The 21695-nt window shown below is 44.9% G+C and overlaps 1 protein-coding gene across 3 annotated transcripts; it reads right to left on the bottom strand.

Annotated features, from left to right (window-relative positions):
- Positions 1-1155: 1155 nt before the first annotated feature.
- On the bottom strand, positions 1156-21510 carry LOC310772576 (C-1-tetrahydrofolate synthase, cytoplasmic-like; the record flags this gene model as incomplete). Of its 3 annotated transcripts, XM_083632410.1 has the most annotated exons (28): positions 1156-1847; positions 2827-2979; positions 3384-3491; positions 5770-5947; positions 6159-6259; positions 6544-6585; positions 7771-7910; positions 8488-8599; positions 9890-9958; positions 10697-10837; positions 11264-11340; positions 11763-11865; positions 11962-12036; positions 12138-12245; positions 13150-13196; positions 13289-13425; positions 13590-13763; positions 13984-14081; positions 14322-14449; positions 15238-15349; positions 15514-15650; positions 15748-15848; positions 16695-16831; positions 17124-17177; positions 17276-17335; positions 17615-17650; positions 18061-18109; positions 21415-21452. In XM_083632410.1, 28 exons carry the CDS (start codon positions 21450-21452, stop codon positions 1758-1760), a joined length of 2805 nt encoding a protein of 934 aa, XP_083488536.1. In that variant the 3' UTR covers positions 1156-1757. The 3 variants fall into 3 exon arrangements, with proteins under 3 accessions (XP_083488536.1, XP_083488534.1, XP_083488535.1); XM_083632408.1 differs by lacking the exon at positions 17615-17650 and having other exon boundaries at positions 18025-18109; positions 21415-21510; XM_083632409.1 differs by lacking the exons at positions 18061-18109; positions 21415-21452 and having other exon boundaries at positions 17615-17639.
- Between the last annotated feature and the right edge of the window lie 185 nt (positions 21511-21695).

The following is a 21695-nucleotide window of genomic DNA, read 5'->3' as shown; positions in this document are numbered from 1 at the left end:
GCAACACATAATTACAATTGCCATTAAAAGGTCTTAACTTTTGAAAAGCATTCATAAAATGAACAGGTTAGGCAGCAACAGGGATATAGTGATTCATGAAAAGCAAATGGGCAAATTCGGTGTCAAATGAAACATGCACTCACCTTCACTTCAGGAGAAGCAGGCAAGCTGCAGCAACGGCAGTAAATAGCTGTTTTAAATTTTGTCCACTAGGTGGCAGTATATATTCAGTTGATTCACATCAGTCTATTCTCGGTACCAGTTTCATTATTTCACTTTCAGCATAGTTTAAATCTGTTTGGATTAGTTAATTTCATAATCTTGTTTTAGAGGAACATCACGAAGGTGCAATTATCAACACTTGAGACAGGTTGATACTTATAGAGATTGATGAAGTCCAGACTCCATGGTGCCAAACGGTTCCAAACAAAGTTGTGAGGGATCTGCAGGCAGCCACTCACTAAACAAGTAGACAGTTACTATGCACACATACATTTCCATACACTGTACATAAGACATTATTTACTCTAGATTCATTTGCATTTTCAAACTGCAGTTAAGACACGATTTCATGAAAATCCATTATATTATTAGGAGTCGAATCCTAATAATATCCTTGATTTCCTGAAAACAATCATGATCCATCATTGCACATTTGTGTTGTGCTTGCCACTCCCAGCATGTCATGTCAGAATGTCATCAGTCACTGTCATAACATTTAACTACCCAGATTGCAATATTAAAGCAGAGAAACACATGAAAGTGGAGGAGAAATGAGAAAAAGAAAAACTGGAAAGGGCTTGCTTACAGTTAAAATGGATCCTGAACTGCAACCATATCCTGAGTGATCCACAAATAACTGGATTGTTTGTAGAATAATGTTTGCTCAAGGGAATTGGGGCACAAACTAGAGAGCGCAATGATACTGGGCTGCACAAATGTTGTTCCATAAGCGACCAGACTGGGGGCTTCCTCATCCGATAAGTCTGATACCCAAAATGTCAATTTATGGATGTTGGCCGCTCCCAATCTTTTCTGATAGAAAAGTCAAAACCACTGATGCTGTGATGACAGCATCACAATTTTCCGTTTCACAGTAGTGCCGATTACTCCAACAATGTTTGGCAGTGAAAATATTTTATTAGAATACAGGACAAGCAAAATAGAAAATCTGAGGCGCAAAGATTATCACAAAACATTTTGTAAAGGCAGCATTATTTTTGTGTTTTGCCTCATTTTTAGTAGTGCATTTATTATGAAAGTCATAGTCAGTTCAGTTCATTATTAACGACAGTGGACTGTTGCAGGACACAAATATAAACAACTACCTGATGCAATACTCCTGATCTCACTCTCACAGTAGTACTACTTTGAAATGTATGATCATCATTATCATCAGGATGGAAATTTCATGTGCGGCCAGCAATTTAACTTAAAGGAATGCAAATAGGACGTTGAACACATAGTAGCAAGCTCAAGGGGAACAAAACCGTTGTGTGATTAATTAAGGCCCTTAATTCAGCCATCAGTGGCTGTCTGGGTGGAGGAAATGAATTATTTTTCTTCTTCAGTAGCTGAGTGAAAACAATGTGAACTACAGATAGAAAAGCTTCCAGTTAGTACTCACAGATGTCATTAAGGTTTGTTGGGGGAGAGGATCAAAATGTTCATGGTTGTCATAAGTGACTGGCGACTCCAGTATAAGATGGATGTATATGGGTGACCCTCCTTACTGGTCAACAGTGCAGAATCCCACTTCAGAAGAGCCCATTGACCTGCTCAGTCTCGGGGTCCAGGTCAATGTCATAGAAACAGGGTCTGGTGGGCAGGCCGGGGATTGTGGGCATCTAGGAGGAACAGACAGAAAGGGACATTTTGCCAGGTGTTAGTATGTCTGTGGACAGATTTTGCGAATGTGACGGTGTCAAAACCGTGCAAGATGCAGTCAAGAAACTTTACAGGTGTGTAGTCGACATAAAAATGAAGGTCGAGTTCGAAAAAGGCTGTGATCCGAGCTAAGGACCCCCCCCACACACACAATTTTGCCAACACGATAGCGTCGAAACTAATACAAGATGTAGTCACGAAACTTTACAGGTGTGTAGTTGACATACAAATGAAGGTCGAGTTCGAAAATGGCCGTGATCCGAACAAGGGGGCCGCGCCCCTATGATTTTACATGCGCGATAGCATCCAAACCGTGCAAGATGCAGTCACAAAACTTTAGAGGTGCGTAGTCGACATCAAAATTAAGGTTGAGTTTGAACATGGGCGTGATCCAAGCAAGGGGCCAGCTCCCCCCATTTGTTTGTTGCAGGCGTCGCAGCTGGTGTGATCCCATTGCAACATGGTCTCTGGTTCATCAGCTGTCTTCATCTCTTCTACAGTAACATAGGATACCTCACTTGCTAGTTAACATTTACACAAGAGTATTTGTTGTCTTATGATCAAACAAAATTCAGCTCTATGTACACAGGCAATGGCATCCATCACTGTAATGCAGCCGTGATGTCATGTAATTTGATTATGAAGGGGATTATGAGAGTTGTGTGAAAATCTGCAGCCAATTTGTGAAGATCCTAGTAAACTTTTCACAGTAGAAATGTTATGTTCTTTTATCAATGAGGTAAATTAAAAATGAAACAAAGTTAAAAACTGGACATGATTTGTAGAAAATGTAGTCCTGTACACTGTGACAGTTTGATAGCACAGGTACAGAGGAGTGAAGAGTCGCAGCTCTGACTGAATGACCTGCATTTCTTCATGACTGCAACAGTGCCATGGTAAACAGCTGTTCTTGGTGGAAGTGAATGAATGAGTGCTTACCGTGCCAACCAGCGGGAACAGGAAGCCGGCACCCACACTGGCCCGGATGTCTCTGATGGGCAGGACGAACCCCGTGGGCACGCCCTTCTTGTCCGCTTCGTGAGACAGTGACAGGTGCGTCTTTGCCATGCAGATGGGAAGATTGGCAAAACCCTGAGGGGCAACGAGCACAATCGAGTTTGTTGGACCTGGATCTCCTCACATTTTACAAACGCAAATCTGTTTGAGCATTCACAGGTTAATTTACCATCTCTTTTGATGGGAGCAGCTCACAAAAATGTTTGACAATTGATAGAGAATGGAATTTTAGTCCACTTGAGTCTGACAGGGAAACTGTTATCAGTTGTTATTGGACACGATGCACTGCCCAAGGTCTCAGCAAAAGAGAGAAGTCCTCAATGCCACTGGGGTGAATCTATATGTGTGAGATGTCATGTCATGATGTGTGAGATGTCATGTCATGTTAACTTACATGGAACTTATATTTTCTCTAACAACAATATACAGACTGGAATAATACACAGAAGGAATACATCTCGACTCCCAGGGGTACTGACCTGTCTGGTGTAGCGCTCCACCTTCTTTTGGGCCTCTGGAAGCAGCTCGATATCGTCGGCTCCGTAGATCTTCTGGGCGATGATCCGAATTTTGTCAGCGATGGGGAGCTAAAGTGGAATAAAAAACATACACACACTAGCATCAGTGTATTCTGTGAGGAAGTTATTGTTCATCAATGCCAGCCAGACAAGATTTATACATTTACAAGACTTGATTCTGGCTAAGACCAGAAGGTTTGAGGCCATTTTGTTTTATTACGGATACCCATTTTCACTGGAGGACTGATGAATTATGCAACATGGTACTTTTGAGTAAATTAAGACACAGGGTGTGGCATGACAGCTAGTCTGCCCTGGATCCCCTGAAAGGTAGTATTGTAATAGTATTCTAAGTCACTTTGGACAAAAATGTCTGCTAAATGACATAACGTAATGCAATGTAATAGTGGAGACGTTCACACCAAAAAGCCTCATTCACAGAGTGGGACTGGGTGGGGGGTGGTTGATATCTCCATTTCCTATCACAAACAAAATAATAATACACACATTTCCTGGCATGCCAGTGCAGAAATACCGTGTACATTTCCTTTCTTTGACTAAGAAGTGTGAGGAGAGATAGGCAGCTGAAGTGTGAGGAGAGATAAGCAGCTGAAGTGTGAGGAGAGATAGGCAGCTGAAGTGTGAGGAGAGATAGGCAGCTGAAGTGTGAGGAGAGATAGGCAGCTGAAGTGTGAGGAGAGATAAGCAGCTGAAGTGTGAGGAGAGATAGGCAGCTGAAGTGTGAGGAGAGATAAGCAGCTGAAGTGTGAGGACAGATAAGCAGCTGAAGTGTGAGGAGAGATAGGCAGCTGAAGTGTGAGGAGAGATAGGCAGCTGAAGTGTGAGGAGAGATAAGCAGCTGAAGTGTGAGGAGAGATAGGCAGCTGAAGTGTGAGGAGAGATAGGTGGCTGAAGTGTGAGGAGAGATAAGCAGCTGAAGTGTGAGGAGAGATAAGCAGCTGAAGTGTGAGGAGAGATAAGCAGCTGAAGTGTGAGGAGAGATAGGTGGCTGAAGTGTGAGGAGAGATAGGCAGCTGAAGTGTGAGGAGAGATAAGCAGCTGAAGTGTGAGGAGAGATAGGCAGCTGAAGTGTGAGGAGAGATAAGCAGCTGAAGTGTGAGGAGAGATAGGCAGCTGAAGTGTGAGGAGAGATAGGTGGCTGAAGTGTGAGGAGAGATAAGCAGCTGAAGTGTGAGGAGAGATAAGCAGCTGAAGTGTGAGGAGAGATAGGCAGCTGAAGTGTGAGGAGAGATAAGCAGCTGAAGTGTGAGGAGAGATAGGCAGCTGAAGTGTGAGGAGAGATAGGCAGCTGAAGTGTGAGGAGAGATAAGCAGCTGAAGTGTGAGGAGAGATAGGCAGCTGAAGTGTGAGGAGAGATAAGCAGCTGAAGTGTGAGGAGAGATAAGCAGCTGAAGTGTGAGGAGAGATAGGCAGCTGAAGTGTGAGGAGAGATAGGCAGCTGAAGTGTGAGGAGAGATAAGCAGCTGAAGTGTGAGGAGAGATAGGCAGCTGAAGTGTGAGGAGAGATAGGCAGCTGAAGTGTGAGGAGAGATAGGCAGCTGAAGTGTGAGGAGAGATAAGCAGCTGAAGTGTGAGGAGAGATAGGCAGCTGAAGTGTGAGGAGAGATAGGCAGCTGAAGTGTGAGGAGAGATAAGCAGCTGAAGTGTGAGGAGAGATAGGTGGCTGAAGTGTGAGGAGAGATAGGCGGCTGAAGTGTGAGGAGAGATAGGCAGCTGAAGTGTGAGGAGAGATAAGCAGCTGAAGTGTGAGGAGAGATAAGCAGCTGAAGTGTGAGGAGAGATAAGCAGCTGAAGTGTGAGGAGAGATAGGCAGCTGAAGTGTGAGGAGAGATAAGCAGCTGAAGTGTGAGGAGAGATAAGCAGCTGAAGTGTGAGGAGAGATAGGCAGCTGAAGTGTGAGGAGAGATAGGCAGCTGAAGTGTGAGGAGAGATAAGCAGCTGAAGTGTGAGGAGAGATAGGCAGCTGAAGTGTGAGGAGAGATAGGCAGCTGAAGTGTGAGGAGAGATAGGCAGCTGAAGTGTGAGGAGAGATAAGCAGCTGAAGTGTGAGGAGAGATAGGCAGCTGAAGTGTGAGGAGAGATAGGCAGCTGAAGTGTGAGGAGAGATAAGCAGCTGAAGTGTGAGGAGAGATAGGTGGCTGAAGTGTGAGGAGAGATAAGCAGCTGAAGTGTGAGGAGAGATAGGCAGCTGAAGTGTGAGGAGAGATAGGCAGCTGAAGAGAGATACTGTAGGTGGCTGAATGGGTAATTTGTGCAGAGAGAGCATAAGAGTGAATCGGAAGAAGAGAAGAAGTAGAGGAAAACAAAAGTGCAGCAGGTGAGGTACCTCCACATCATAGAGGAACTTGAAGTTGCTGGGGGCGTCAGAGGCGCGCTGCACGGCCTGGCCCAGGGCCACGGCCCCTGCCCCGCCCTCTGCCCAGTGGGAGCAGTGCACAGCGTCAAAGGCCCCCGCCGCCTTGGCCAGGCTGCAGATCAAGTCCAGCTCTGCCTCTGTGTCAGTCCTGCAGGTCAGATCAGTGATGGTTAGAGACAGACACACAAATTCAAGTGAGGGTAAAAGCTGAGATATTGAGCATGCGTATTTGGATAGAACCTAGACAAGTGCAACAGAAATATTGCAAATTCTCTTTATCTACCATTTTGTTACATGAACAAATGTAGCCTTTTCTTCAGAAACACACTCACACAATCTGCACCTCATCCACCACTTACTTGAAAGCATTGACAGCCACCACCACAGGCACGCCGAAGTGTTTTGCATTCTCTATCTGCTTCCTCATGTTGCTGCAGCCCTTCTCCAGCAGCTCAAGGTTCTATTTACACGCGCACACACAGAGACACACTTTAGCCTATAGGGAGTTTCATGTAGTTGCTTATAAAGTGTTGCATAACATATAACGTATATGCATAAATATATACAAAGCCTTTGAACTTGAATGATTCGCTCTGCATTATAATTGGGGTGGTGAAGTATATATATATATATATATATATATATATATATATATATATATATATATATATATATATATATATACATACATACACACACACACACACACACATATCTGTGAGTGGCTTATGGCTTATGCATTACCTCCTCCACGTATTCCTTGGGCAATGGCATCCCAGCTGTGACCTAAAGCAAAAACAATGAAATAAAATAATAAGAAAGAAAGAAAGAAAAAAATAATCAAATGATTAACAGACCACTTCTTTTTTTACAACAATAAACACTTTAATCCCTCATGATTATCAGGCAGCAAACAACTGTTTGTGTGAGCGAAGAAGTATATGAACGAGCTATTGCTTGGTGCCCTCCAAACAGGAGGAAATGTAATTCCATTCACAGCAGCACATTGGCATTCACTGGGGGAGGGTGAGACACTGGCATTCACTGGGGGAGGGTGAGACACTGGCATTCACTGGGGGAGGATGAGACACTGGCATTCACTGGGGGAGGGTGAGACACTGGCATTCACTGGGGGAGGGTGAGACACTGGCATTCACTGGGGGAGGATGAGACACTGGCATTCACTGGGGGAGGGTGAGACACTGGCATTCACTGGGGGAGGGTGAGACACTGGCATTCACTGGGGGAGGGTGAGACACTGGCATTCACTGGGGGAGGGTGAGACACTGGCATTCACTGGGGGAGGATGAGACACTGGCATTCACTGGGGGAGGGTGAGACACTGGCATTCACTGGGACAGGGTGAGACACTGGCATTCACTGGGGGAGGGTGAGACACTGGCATTCACTGGGGGAGGGTGAGACACTGTAATGAATGCAGGGAATATTTAACGTGATGTGTGCATGCTCTTAAGGCTGATGGTGGGATTAGGATGCACAGTAGTGAACCATGGACACACATACAAATTTATATAAATGTGATTTTAGAGGCTAAATCACTGATAGTGTATATATACAGTATATTCTATTAGAACAGTGGTTCTCAAACTGTTTTGGCTCCAGTACCCCCTTCCCCTGATTTGTGAATCCAAGTACCCCCTTCACCCGATAACATTTTGCTTAGAAAACTGCAAGAGAAAACTATAGCATAGAGTTTTCACCAACGTATGAATGATAACTCACCTTTTAAAGAATATAACATTACAAAATAAGAAATGTAGTGAAAGAGTTGCAATTACGGTAGTGCCTCCTGAGCAGGTTTATTTTAATGTTTCATTTATTTTCATGATTTATTCTTACATGTTTCCATTTACCCTTTTCTGTAGTACCTCCATGTACCCCTAAGGGGTGTGCGTACCCCAGTTTGGGAACCAGTGTATTGGAGCATTGAGGAAAGCCCAGTGAACTCACAGTCGGTCCTCCTCCATGCATCTTCAAGGCTCGGACGGTGGCCACCAGCACCACCACATGGGGCCTCAGGCCGGAGTATCGGCACTTGATGTTGAAGAACTTCTCCATGCCAATATCGGCACCGAAACCAGCCTCCGTCACTGTTTGACACAATGGAGAAGGGTTAGTGAGGCACAGATATGGCTTAATGAGCAAGCAGAACCTGTAAGGAAAACTGAGTAATATCACTGGTGACAATCTAGAGTCATTTTCAAGTTTACAAGTATATAGACGGTTTTAACTTGACTACATAAACATTCTAAATTGCCCCTTGTCAAAAGAAATGCCAATGAAATCCTTTCTAAACAGCAGATCTCCATCAGTCTTATTGGTTTTTTTTCTCAGGGTGGGGTTTATTCAGAGAGCTGAGACAAACTGTTAAATTTGGGTGCTGTATTTTAATAAAAAAAAAGCAAGCACTTATGTTTATGGCCTTATTTTATTTTTCTCAAATACGCAAACAGATGCTTTGGATACGATCTTCACCAAATGGCATATGCTGTGTTAAGCTCAAAACATCTACTACACTATAGCATCACTACCATAAGCCACCCATACAGGCAAATGATCCACTGCAGCATTATGCGTAATACCTGACCACCTGAACACTAAATCAAGCACACAAATGTAGAGGTTTGACGAGAGCTGCCACATAACTATTTTCTCAACTCCGCTTACCTACGAAGCCCTCGGGTCCAACCAGCTTCAAGGCAATTTTATCTGCCAGGATGGAGGAGTTGCCGTGGGCAATGTTGGCAAACGGGCCGGCGTGGACGAACACAGGAGTTCCCTGTGTGAGATGATTTTCATGTGATAAAGCAAAACACATCACTCAAGGCGATGTCATATCTGAGGCACACACTGACATTTAGATCATTTTGACAACTTTACTGTGGCTAAAAGGGAACTGGGGACTTCAAAAGATCAGTTCACTGAATGCAAACCAATCAGTCACTTCCTCTACCCACTCCTGCCTGAGATGAGGAATGGAAGCGGGAAATAGCTCACAATTTGGAAAAACAGCCCCCAGCAAACAATATCTGTCCTCTCCAGACAGTCTGAGACTGCCTTTAGAAGCTTGTGGGAGGCTAAACACTGCACAAATACATATGTGTCAAGCTTAGTTCAAGGTCTGAAGTGCTACTCCCACACTGCCTTCTGAGTGCTACTCCCACACTGTCCCTTCTGAGTGATACTCCCACACTGTCCCTTCTGAGTGATACTCCCACACTGTCCCTTCTGAGTGCTGCTCCCACACTGTCCCTTCTGAGTGCTACTCCCACACTGTCCCTTCTGAGTGATACTCCCACACTGTCCCTTCTGAGTGCTACTCCCACACTGTCCCTTCTGAGTGATACTCCCACACTGTCCCTTCTGAGTGCTACTCCCACCCTGTCCCTTCTGAGTGCTACTCCCACACTGTCCCTTCTGAGTGCTACTCCCACACTGTCCCTTCTGAGTGCTACTCCCACACTGTCCCTTCTGAGTGCTACTCCCACACTGTCCCTTCTGAGTGCTACTCCCACACTGTCCCTTCTGAGTGCTACTCCCACCCTGTCCCTTCTGAGTGCTACTCCCACACTGTCCCTTCTGAGTGCTGCTCCCACACTGTCCCTTCTGAGTGCTACTCCCACACTGTGCCTTCTGAGTGCTACTCCCACACTGTCCCTTCTGAGTGCTACTCCCACACTGTGCCTTCTGAGTGCTACTCCCACACTGTCCCTTCTGAGTGCTACTCCCACACTGTCCCTTCTGAGTGCTACTCCCACACTGTGCCTTCTGAGTGCTACTCCCACACTGTCCCTTCTGAGTGCTACTCCCACACTGTCCCTTCTGAGTGCTACTCTTACACAGTGCCTTCCGAGTGCTACTCCCAACCTGTCCCTTCTGAGTGCTACTCCCACCCTGTCCCTTCTGAGTGCTACTCCCACCCTGTCCCTTCTGAGTGCTATCCCACACTGTCCCTTCTGAGTGCTACTCCCACACTGCCTCTTCTGGTCCGACGAGTCTTCTGTGATACACTGCGTGCTGGGGAAAAAAGAAAAAAGAAGATACACTGCGTGCTGCGCCTTTCTCCCACCTCCAAAGTCTGCATTAGGTTTGGCTTGATGGCATCTCTCATGAGTACAGCGAGAGCACCGCTCACACCCTGTGGAGTGAGAACATGGCATCAGAATAAGAACTAATTCACAAAGTGACTAGAACAAATGTCATCAGAATAGGAACAACTTCACAAAGTGACTAGAACAAATGTCATCAGAATAGGAACAACTTCACAAAGTGACTAGAACAAATGTCATCAGAATAGGAACAACTTCACAAAGTGACTAGAACAAATGTCATCAGAATAGGAACAACTTCACAAAGTGACTAGAACAAATGTCATCAGAATAGGAAGGAACAACTTCACAAAGTGACTAGAACAAATGTCATCAGAATAGGAACAACTTCACAAAGTGACTAGAACAAATGTCATCAGAATAGGAACAACTTCACAAAGTGACTAGAACAAATGTCATCAGAATAGGAACAACTTCACAAAGTGACTAGAACAAATGTCATCAGAATAGGAACAACTTCACAAAGTGACTAGAACAAATGTCATCAGAATAAGAACAACTTCACAAAGTGACTAGAACAAATGTCATCAGAATAGGAACAACTTCACAAAGTGACTAGAACAAATGTCATCAGAATAAGAACAACTTCACAAAGTGACTAGATCAAATGGCACCTTTCCATACAAGTGGATTAACCCTCCCTGTGTAATGGCTGTTAACCAGTGGCAGTAATGAAATCATGTATATGAGAGTTTATCTACAATGTAAATATAGAGACACGTGACTGAGAGGTGCAGAGGGAGGAGACTGCAGGCTACAGAACTGACCAGGTCTTCGGTGGTGATGGGCTGCCCGCTGCGGTTGGTGGCCACTACCATGTTGGCCAGGCGCTGCCGCATGTCCTCTAAACTGGTGGTGAGGGCCAACACTGCCATGATCTCACTGGCCACCGTGATGTCAAACTGGGCCTGGAGGACAGAGGTGGAGGGGAGCGCAAGTGCACGTCATCATCACGTCAATGTAGCAAAAAGGGATCAGAGACGGTACATTCTGTATACGGTGAGAAAGATAAAAAGATTAGAAATGCCCTTTTTAATGTCAAGGATGGAGCCCTAAATAGATGAGCATTAGACATTGGTCACCATTTGATAATAAGAGTTTTCCCTAATACGCTATTTCAGTTTTTGTTGCTAAATATGACAGAATGATATGGTGGGGACAGTGAAACGGTCATTCTTATTCTCTTGTTGCTAAACCTTCGGTGAATCAAATTGAAGTGAAATGCAACAATTTGCTGCGGACTCCCAGGAACCCTTTCAAGGGCCCTGGACCCTGCTTTGGGAACCCATGCTTGGAATGAATAAGAGATACCTTTGTGGATTTTAAGTCCTTACCTCTCTTGTGTGTCCCTTTTCAGTGGGCGCCTGGCCAATAGTGACCTTCCTTAGGAAACGGTCATTGGTATCCACCACTGGAACGACACACAAACACCAAATGTGTTTTTCATCAATAAACTTTAAAGCATGAGCTAATACACTTAGCCATGTCCAAAGTCCGGCCTGGGGGCCAATTGTGGCCCACGGACCGATTTCATACCAGCGATTGTCTGGCAGTCAACAGGTGGATAAAGTAAAACAGCCTATTGAACTATTGATTTAAGGACTAATATTATGGCACTGGAAAAAAATGCTTAGACTAGCTTCAATTGTATTCTCTGTGATATTTTTTTTTAAATAACCCATATGATGTGAGAAGCTGCTGGCCCCCAGGTATTTTCCCATTATCTAATCTGGCCCCCATTCAAAAAAGTGTGCACACCCCTGCACAAAGACATAGACCTAGTGAGGTAAATGATGATGATGATGAGGAGGAGGAGACGTCTGATGTTCATACCTCTCTGCCAGGTGATGGAGTCAGGGTCCATGTCCAGGCGGGCAAAGCGGGTGATCTCCTCCTCAGTCAAAGTGGCGGGATCAGTCTTCTCAATGCCCAGTTTCTAAACAACACAGAGAAACTTAAAATAACAAATGTTCCCTGCGATCTTAACTGTGAGATACACAAAAGCCCACAAGTCTACGATGTGATTTTTTACTTTTAGTCTGTTGATCTGGATGGGCGAGAATTGCCTCTGGCCTCCGCTGAGGGGAACCAAGCGGTTGTAGAGAGCCTGAGGGGACATAGAGAGGAACAAAATATTCACAACCCACCGATCAACTTGTAGGCAGTGTGACTTTTTTGATAAACCCACTGAGAAAAAGAGAGTATTACCTTGTCAGACTGGGTGGACTCATGGAACATACGGGCGTCGATGGCAGCAGCCACCAAGTTGTTGGCAGCAGTGATGGCGTGGATATCACCGGTGAGATGGAGGTTGAACTGAAATCAATACACACATTATGTTAAATGAAACCCTGTCTTTGTATTTCAGGCATGGAATTAAGTCATTTTTAGGGCAAGGCCATTTTGGCCTTTGATAAATACACATTTATTTGGGCATCGTGGCCAAATGTAGGGCACGAAGGTCAAAACCAATGGTTTTTCCTCAACAAAATAAATATCCTCCTAATAGAAAAATGAAGTGCTGTAGTAGTGTGATACAGCACATGTAAGATAGCCCAGACTGCAAAGTTAGTTACATGTCCAGTAACACATGACCTAAGTGAAACCCCAGGTTCTTTTCTGCACCTACAAATGACAGATGTCCCCTAAATGCCTCACAGCGTCTGCCTATCAGTAGACGAGACACTACAATTTACCAAGGTTCCCTATACGCCTCGTATAAGACCAAGGTTCCCTATACGCCTCGTATAAGACCAAGGTTCCCTATACGCCTCGTATAAGACCAAGGTTCCCTATACGCCTCGTATAAGACCAAGGTTCCCTATACGCCTCGTATAAGACCAAGGTTCCCTATACGCCTCGTATAAGACCAAGGTTCCCTAAACGACTCGTATAAGACCAAGGTTCCCTATACGCCTCGTATAAGACCAAGGTTCCCTAAACGCCTCGTATAAGGAACCTACTGCAACTGATAGTGTTTTTGTTTATTTGCTGCATCGCATGCAGTTTTAAATGACGAAATCCACAACATTCTTTTAACGGCCAGTTGGAAACAAGGCATGCCAAACCGGCCATGTGGGTAGTTAATTGTAGAAGGGGCATTACGGCCACACTTCAGGACATCCACGGCACTGGCCTCTTTGGCCTTGGTATAATTAATGCCCTGGTATTTTTATATCAACTACAGCAATTTCTGACTTTCTAAAGAGCAATGCAGTACCTCCTCCATCGGAATGACTTGGGAATATCCGCCTCCTGCAGCACCACCTGTAGGAGAGAAGACAAAACTACTAGTGAAAAATGTTTTTTTAACAGCTTGCAATCCATTTACCCTCCCACTAAGTGTTTCCGGCACTGGCCTTTAATGCCGAAGGTGGGCCCCTGGGAAGGCTGCCGGACGCAAGCGAACACGTTCAGCTTCATGTGGGCTCCCAGAGCCTGGACCAAGCCGATGGTGGTGGTGCTCTTCCCCTCGCCCAGGGGCGTGGGCGTGATGCTGTGGACACAAAACCTCGTCAGCCATGTCCATATTGTTACTGCTCAATTAAACTATGGAGAAAAGTGCAGAGGATGATACATTTTCCCAGAAAATGCGACAGAAACACTAGAAAAATCGACAGAATGCAACCCATCAGTTCTAAATACAGGGTAGCAGCATACCCAGTGACCACCACGTATTTGCCGTCCGGCTGGGCCTGCAGGCGTTTGATGATACCCAGCTGGACTTTGGCCTTGGTCTTGCCATACAGCTCCACCTCGTCGGAGAGCAGACCCACCTCCCTTGCTACACAGTCAATGGGCTTGGGGACGCAGGAGCGGGAAATCACAATGTCACTGTTGGAGTGACACACGCATGCGCACGCACACGCACAGAGATCAGAATACAGGAGAAGCAAGGAACACATTCTAATGTTTGCTAATGTGGGGTAAAGGGCCCCACTTGCTATCTTTCAATGCACAAACCCTGTGGGGGGGGGGGGGGTACCCTGGGGGGGAGGGGGGGGGGGAGATACCCTGTGTGTGTGTGTGTGTGTGTGTGGGGGGGGGTACCGACCTTGGCACAGGCTTCTGGAGGTTGAGCTTGGTGTAAGAAATGCCCCACTTCCCTGGCTGATGGCTCTCCAGGAAACGCTTGGCGCTCAACACCGTGTTCTACACAAACACACATACACATGCACACACACACACACACACACACACACACACACACACACACACACACACACACACACTTTGACTTAACATCTGATTACATGAATCTAAGAGGAATTAATTACATCACTTCCATTTCTAGACAATAACTATAAATGTTCAACCCCAATCTTGCCTAATGCATGCCAGCAATTAAATTAAATTAAGCAAATCAGGATTCGCTATACGGATGGACCTTACCCCCATCAGCATGGCCACAGTCATGGGTCCCACACCACCTGGCACCGGGGTGATGAAGCCGGCCTGCTCCTTGGCTGAGGAGTAGTGGACGTCGCCCACCACCCGCTTCCCACTGGCCTTACTCTCATCTGAAAGAGGCAATGAGAAGCCATGAGGTCAATACCAAACAACTCACTTTTTTGGCTTTCAACCAAGGGGGCAGCTTCGCTTGGTCGCAATGACACCAATGATGAAGCACCAAAAACTGCATCTCCTCAAATGGCCACTTGAGGCTGGCTGCAAAAGAGAGTAAATCCCCATTCACCCACATGTTAAAATGCCCAACTTTACAGCATAAACAAACATGTTTACAGCCTACGGTCGTCCAGGTGGGAATTACAGCTCGGAAATTTGGGTATCATCCAGACTCAGAGCTCCGCTTTGTCCGAGTTGACGTCATAGCCACCTCAAAATGGTGACTTGTATCGTTAATGGTTCGTTCACAGAATTATTATAAAGACGTTTGTTAACGTTTTAACAAAGTTTTATGTCTTAATTATGTAACATTAATATGTGTTTGTGTCATCTATGTTTCGCTCTGATTAGAGCAATATGTGAAATTCACTATTCGGTTAGCATTGTTAGCGAGTACGTAGCTACAATGCTACACAAGTTGCTTTTAGCAACCGATAGGAACCTATAGCCTGTGTTTGGTTGTTCCCTCCGAACGGGAAGTGCAGCGTGAACGCAAATCTGCCCGGGGCCGAGGTTCCGTGTTGAAACTTCCAGCGGTCCAGTTGTCTTGAATGCGGTATTAAAAACGGGAGTCCACAAACCAATCAGAGACGCGTCACACACACTCCGTCCATCTCTTTTATACAGTCTCTGATTTCAGCAAACGCCACTGAAGTTGAGCAAAAAGCCTGGGGATGCCAACCTGGAATGTGATTGATGCCGCAGTCTATGACCACTGCTCCCTTCTTGATCCACTCTCCCTTCACCATCTCTGCTTTGCCAATGCCGACCACCAGGATGTCTGCTCTGCCCACCTGAGCAGAGACAGCAATGGACAAATCAAAACAAAACAAAAAAAGAGACATGACCTACCGCACGACAGAATCCTAATGCATCGATATGATGTCCTGCTTGCTCGGGCATTACAAATCAGACATCTCCAATCTGGAGGTGGGTCTGCGCCGTGTTGCCGGTTTACCTCTCCGGCCAGATCGACGGTCTTGGAGTGACAGGTGGTGACGGTGGCGTGGTTCCACAGCAGCAGGTCGTGCATCGGTGCACCTACTATCTTGCTGCGGCCGATCACCACCGCTCTCTTCCCCGCTACGGACACGCCTGCAAAGAAGCGGACAGGGCAGTCAATTATTAGCGCCAGATATTGCCAGGACACAGACTCAGATCTTTAAGTGTGGGTGTTAAATGTTATACTTACCAGTCTGTCTGATAAGCTCCATGCAGCCGTTTGGGGTGCAGGGGATGAAGCAGTCACCCAGGTCCCCACGAGAGAGCTTCCCTGCATTGATGCTGGTCAGTCTATAAACGCGTCAAAACACACTCAACTGAACAATTTGAAATTTTAAACTATATAAAAATGGGATTTATATGGCCTAAATACAAGCTATGGAGATCAAATCATGACTATTTGACTAGATGGAACTAGAATAGTTTACTAGATGAAAGAAATCAATAGTCTCATCACTGGTATACTCGTTCTTATTGAGGGACTTGAAGCAGCTGTTATGAAACAATTATCGCATTTCTGGCCCCATTTTGTTGTTGTGGTGTATTTTTCTTATTCCAAACAGATAATTGCCAAACTTAGACGTCACATTAAGATACAGATGCAGTACAGATGCAATGGAAATTTTAACAGCAAAAAACAAACAAACAAACAAACAAACAAAAACAATTAATATATCAAGAGCCAACGTTCTTTGCGGACTCAGCATTTTGCAGACTTCCATCAAACATACAGGGAGAAGCATCGTAGAAGAGGCTAAGATACACATTTCTCTATCAACAGTAGGCTCAATAGAGCAGAATGCAATGGAATGCACGAACATCGCAACTTGATGCTATCTAACAATGGGAGGATCTGAGTCAGCCCAAAGGCAACAGAGAAGAAGTTCTGCAGTCCTTTCCGAACAACATAAATCAATAGAATAATTTAGCGAGGTGAATGAAGAACTGAGTTCTATCAACCAAAGGCCTTTCTTTACATATTATCTGCTCTCACACATGATGTCTGGATCAGTGGTATTTGTGTGGATATATATGGGTCCCAATAATCTCGAGAAGCGCAATTCAAGAGGAAGCCGCACACTTTCAGTATAATTGACAAGATGGACACCCTCGTCTTGAGTTGATGCTGGTTCTTACCCGTCGACATCCTTCTCTGGGGCCACGGCGTTGGTCACCTTCTCCGTGTCCATCTTGTGGATGGAGTCCAAGGGCAGCTGGACGATGAGACCGTGGACCGCCGAGTTCTCGTTCACCTCTCTGACACTGTGGAGAACCTACAGACAAGGAAGGCAAATTACTCTTTTCTTCACTCTCGTGTACACACAGTAGAAGAAGAATGTCTTTATTGTCATTGAATAGTTGTACAAATGAAATTTAGTCACTCCAGGGAGAGCCAAGCCGCTGCCTGTGCACGCCGCCATGTTAACTCAGAAGTATTAACCCTAACGTACATGTCTTTGACAGACACAGTATTCCATTTACTAAGTGTTAACTGTGTGTGTGTGTGTGTGTGTGTGTGTGTGTGTTTGTGTGTGCGTGTGCGTGCGTGGACAGAATCATTCTCACCTCCTCCTCTGTTGCCGTCTTGGGAAGTCTCACATGTGTGGCATTTATTCCAATCTGTGTGCAAAGAGAAAGAGTTTAGAGCTAAAAGCTATCAGGATTGCAACCGGTGTCCACTGAAAGCGGGATGTTATGAACACATTAAATCCGTTTACCTCAGCCGCTGCTTTCAGCTTCATGCTGATGTACAGATTGGAATCATCTCGGTCTCCCACCTGCAAACACACCCATAAATTGAGCTCCATGGCGCTGAAACATCAGGCTAAAAGACTGTCTCCGTCTACAACCACAGACTTGTTACTTTACTCTGGTAGTGGAAAAGGAAACATTCATACTCCGTGTCTCCATGCAGCACACACTCAGACCTGCTAAAGGACACACAAACCATCCAAATCCTTACCTGCTGACCTGGCAGGGGCAAGCCATGGGAAAGCACGTAGCAAAATTAGCCAGTAAAAGCATCCATACAATAATGAATCCTGTCTCACTCTTACCTGCAGAACCACCAGGCCGGGTCTGAAGTTGGGATCCTTACCTGCAGAACCACCAGGCCGGGTCTGAAGTTGGGATCCTTACCTGGAGAACCACCAGGCCGGGTCTGAAGTTGGGATCCTTACCTGGAGAACCACCAGGCCGGGTCTGAAGTTGGGATCCTTACCTGGAGAACCACCAGGCCGGGTCTGAAGTTGGGATCCTTACCTGGAGAACCACCAGGCCGGGTCTGAAGTTGGGATCCTTACCTGGAGAACCACCAGGCCGGGTCTGAAGTTGGGATCCTTACCTGCAGAACCACCAGGCCGGGTCTGAAGTTGGGATCCTTACCTGGAGAACCACCAGGCCGGGTCTGAAGTTGGGATCCTTACCTGCAGAACCACCAGGCCGGGTCTGAAGTTGGGATCCTTACCTGCAGAACCACCAGGCCGGGTCTGAAGTTGGGATCCTGAGCCTTCATCTGCTGCACCTCCTTCTTCAGCCTCTCCCTCACCTGCCTGAGAGCACAAGACAACAGAATGGAATAGGATGTGGCTTTAGTCTCAGTACAGTGACAAGGTTATTCCCACAGTTAGTGCACATTTAAATGCCATTTGGCCCATCTTGTTGGAAAGGTAAACATTTTGAATATAAGATATCAAACCATGGACTGGCAGCTTGGCTGCTAGTACGGCAGTATTACACAGTGATAGCCATTATAATTCATGCTAAACCAGGTCATCATAGGGGTCAGTTCAGGTGAATGGTCCCTCCCTTTTCCGGTCTTTATTGTAATGCATTATCAACATCAGTTTAACAGTGTGGACATTGGGAAACATTCCAATACTCTGAGGAGAACAGACATGCAACTACTGGGCATAAGGCATTAGACAAGCTAGATGGCAGCGATACAGAGGTACTAACTGGACTTTAGCTGATAGTGATTAAAAAGTAATGCAAGCTCTTGGCAATCCTGTTGACATATAAAAGGTACTAACAAATAAATACAAGTCAATTTAATTTTTATATTCTGTGATGCAATAAATCACATCAAATCTGCTTTGTTCATTTTACTCATTTTGAATGAGAACAAAATGTGGGATCAAAAGCTAGTCTGGTAATCCTGTTTAAACCTCAGCTTTAGACTACAAAATTGGCTTAGAGGAGTCACACTTTCCTTGTGCATCACATGAATAACATTGGCAGTAATGATGAAATAGGCTGCAGCAGCATACAGCATGTGCCATTGATTGCGAAGGTGTGACACAATGGAGTGACACTAATTTGGGCAAATTGGAAGTTTGTTCCTATTAACCTACCCTGAGTGTGTTTTTTGACCAATGATGCTAAAAGATATGCACTATGATACATGTATTGTGTACAGTTAGTAGTGTATAATTGTCCAACAGTGTGTCTCCTGACAGGCTGTCCCCTAACCCCCCCCCACCCCCGTGTGTTGCTCTTTGAGCTAACCCACTGTAGTCAAACAATGACACAGCAATAGTGTAACTTAGTCCAAACAATACAATCCATAGACCTATACCTGCAACTTTGTCGCATAGGCCATATGACCCACATTTTCCCATGTCAGAGATGCTTTCTGTTTATACAGAAAACTAGAGAAAAACAAAACACTATAGAGAAAGAACGATGAAGACAACCCCCCCCCCCCCCCCCTCACTTTATGAAACAAAACAATATAAGATCTTGCATTATAAGTTACTACAATCTTCCTGACAATAAGGATTGATAAAATAGCCTGTTGTGTTAGAAAGTACTAGGGGTTATCAATGCCTAGTCACTGATCAACTAGGTCATATCCCTATAAACAAAGGAACATTCATGCAATATAGTTGTACTCTGATTAAGGTCAATGTGCCAACTGAGCATGTCTGGAAAACAGACTTTTGGCTAATTGCTTGCAGAACCATCCTCAGCCATGACCCATGAATATCACTGTCTGGCACAAAACGCATTGTAAACCAAGACATTTCTATTTCTTAACTCAGTCATTGTATGTAAACCAATAAAATGGCCTGCATTTATATAGCGCTTTTATCCAAAGCGCTTTACAGTCAGTAGGTACATTCACACATTCACACACCGATGGATGGCGGCAGGTTACCACGCAGGGTGCTGGCACACCAACGGGAGCAATTTGGGGTTCAGTGTCTTGCCCAAGGACAACTCGACATGCAGACTGGAGGAGCCTGGAATCGAACCATCTTTTATCCAAAGCGATTAGTGGACGACCCGCTCTACCTCCTGAGCTACAGCCGCCCAATACATTTATTTTTCTTTTCTTTCCTGACACTGACTTGCATGTGAGCTTTTGTTCCTACTTGTGAGCTGATGAATGCAAATCATCCTCCTATATTGAAGGGATGAATGGAGATGCTGAACAGACCACAGATCATCCTGCTGCATGGAATAATTAACTAATGAGTGCTGGAGGGGCCAGTTAACAGTCCAGTTTTCCCCCCACAAGGCAGTCCAGTCTTGTGACAAGCATGATGCCACTGTTACTCTTTTAGTTGCACTTTTCTCTGGTATGTCATAGGAAAGGTTTTGTCTTTTCAACACATATTTGGAAGTGCCCAACCTTTTGGCAATCACCAGTACTTGGGCAGAGTAAACAAGTTTTAACAAGCTAAAACATATAAGCACCCATTTGTAGAGTGTAGTACTCAAGTTACACGCACTATATTACATTTTAATAGCATCTTATAAGAATTTTGAAACTTAGTTTTGGATCCTGTAATGGAAAAATAGTTGAAATGCCTTGTTGATCCATCAATAATGAGTTGCCCAAAGTGTATATAGGAGGATTTTATTCCACATGTTTACATCTGTGCACAGTCTCCCTGACAGTCAAAACGCTTACATCAGGAGACCCTCAAGCTCTCATCTTCACACTCTCATATAGTGATAGTAGGGTGCCCTCCCCACCCTGATCTCTGCTGTGAAATTCCATTAGCTCATACAAGTTCTAGTATATTTCCACAGTTAGCTTGATCCTTCATAAGAGACAATACAACCTTGGTCTAGTCACAAGACAAAATACATGTTATCTCCCTATACAGGAATGCTCTGCATGATGGAGAGCATAGTCCACAAAATACATCTTAGAAGAGCCATAGATGATTTATGGAACAGAGTCGATAATGATCAACAACCAATTAATAAGCATCAATCAATAATTTACTATAACAATCCCATTAGTGCATTTTTGTTAGCCTCACCACTTGAGGTCACTGAAGCAACAGGGCAAAAGCCACATTGCAGCTGAGCCTGTTGCATAATACTACAAGATCTGCAATCAATTTGGCAAAGAACTATGACCTGCCTTTATAGATTTAGAGTTAGAGCCAAATTCTAAATTTGTTAGTCAAAGGTCAAAGTGATATACCTTTCCAAAACTAAGCCACAAATCTGTCAGGATATGGTGCATAATAATAATTGTCCCATGCAATGTTAGAAGTTTTCCCTCTCATCTGTCAAATTGGTTTGGTTTAGTGAGCCTGATTATCATCACCTGTTGCACGTGGCCAACAACAGCATGTACTCACTCACTCAAGTCTGTCTGTTCTGTTGCAAGCACAAGCTAAACAGATTATTTTCAAACCAGCCCAACACCAGACAGTGGCATGCAACATGTGCAGAATACAGGACGAATATAACATTGAACTCCAGACATCGCCAAACAAGTTAGCTAGTTAACGTTAGCTGCCTAGTAAGCCAACATGGTTTTTGGCCACTGGATCAATTTGGTCAGTGGTGGTGCATGCGTAAATGTGCATCATGGGTAAAATCAGATACTCACGCCGAAACCTCTTTACCACTTATGATTTGAGCTGACATCGCTGTGCCTGGCAGTCCAGTCCGTTCTCTGTGATGCAGATCAGTCTCTTGACAAGAAGAGAGTGGTCCTAAAAAAAAACAAAGTTTATTGCACGGGGGACCTGGCAATCGGTGGTAGCGACGTACACTCAATCTACAAAGCTGTACCACAGCTAAGAATGACCGTATTAACTTTCAGGAATAGCATTGAACGTAGCTTCAGATTCGACAGTGGGCAGGATGATGATAAGGGGCAGAACTGTT

Source organism: Poromitra crassiceps, assembly GCF_964638095.1.
Source record: "Poromitra crassiceps genome assembly, chromosome: 3".
In the NCBI taxonomy this organism is placed as follows: domain Eukaryota; kingdom Metazoa; phylum Chordata; class Actinopteri; order Beryciformes; family Melamphaidae; genus Poromitra; species Poromitra crassiceps.
Note: the sequence above shows the minus strand (reverse complement) of the source record. Positions and strands in the feature narration are given on the sequence as shown.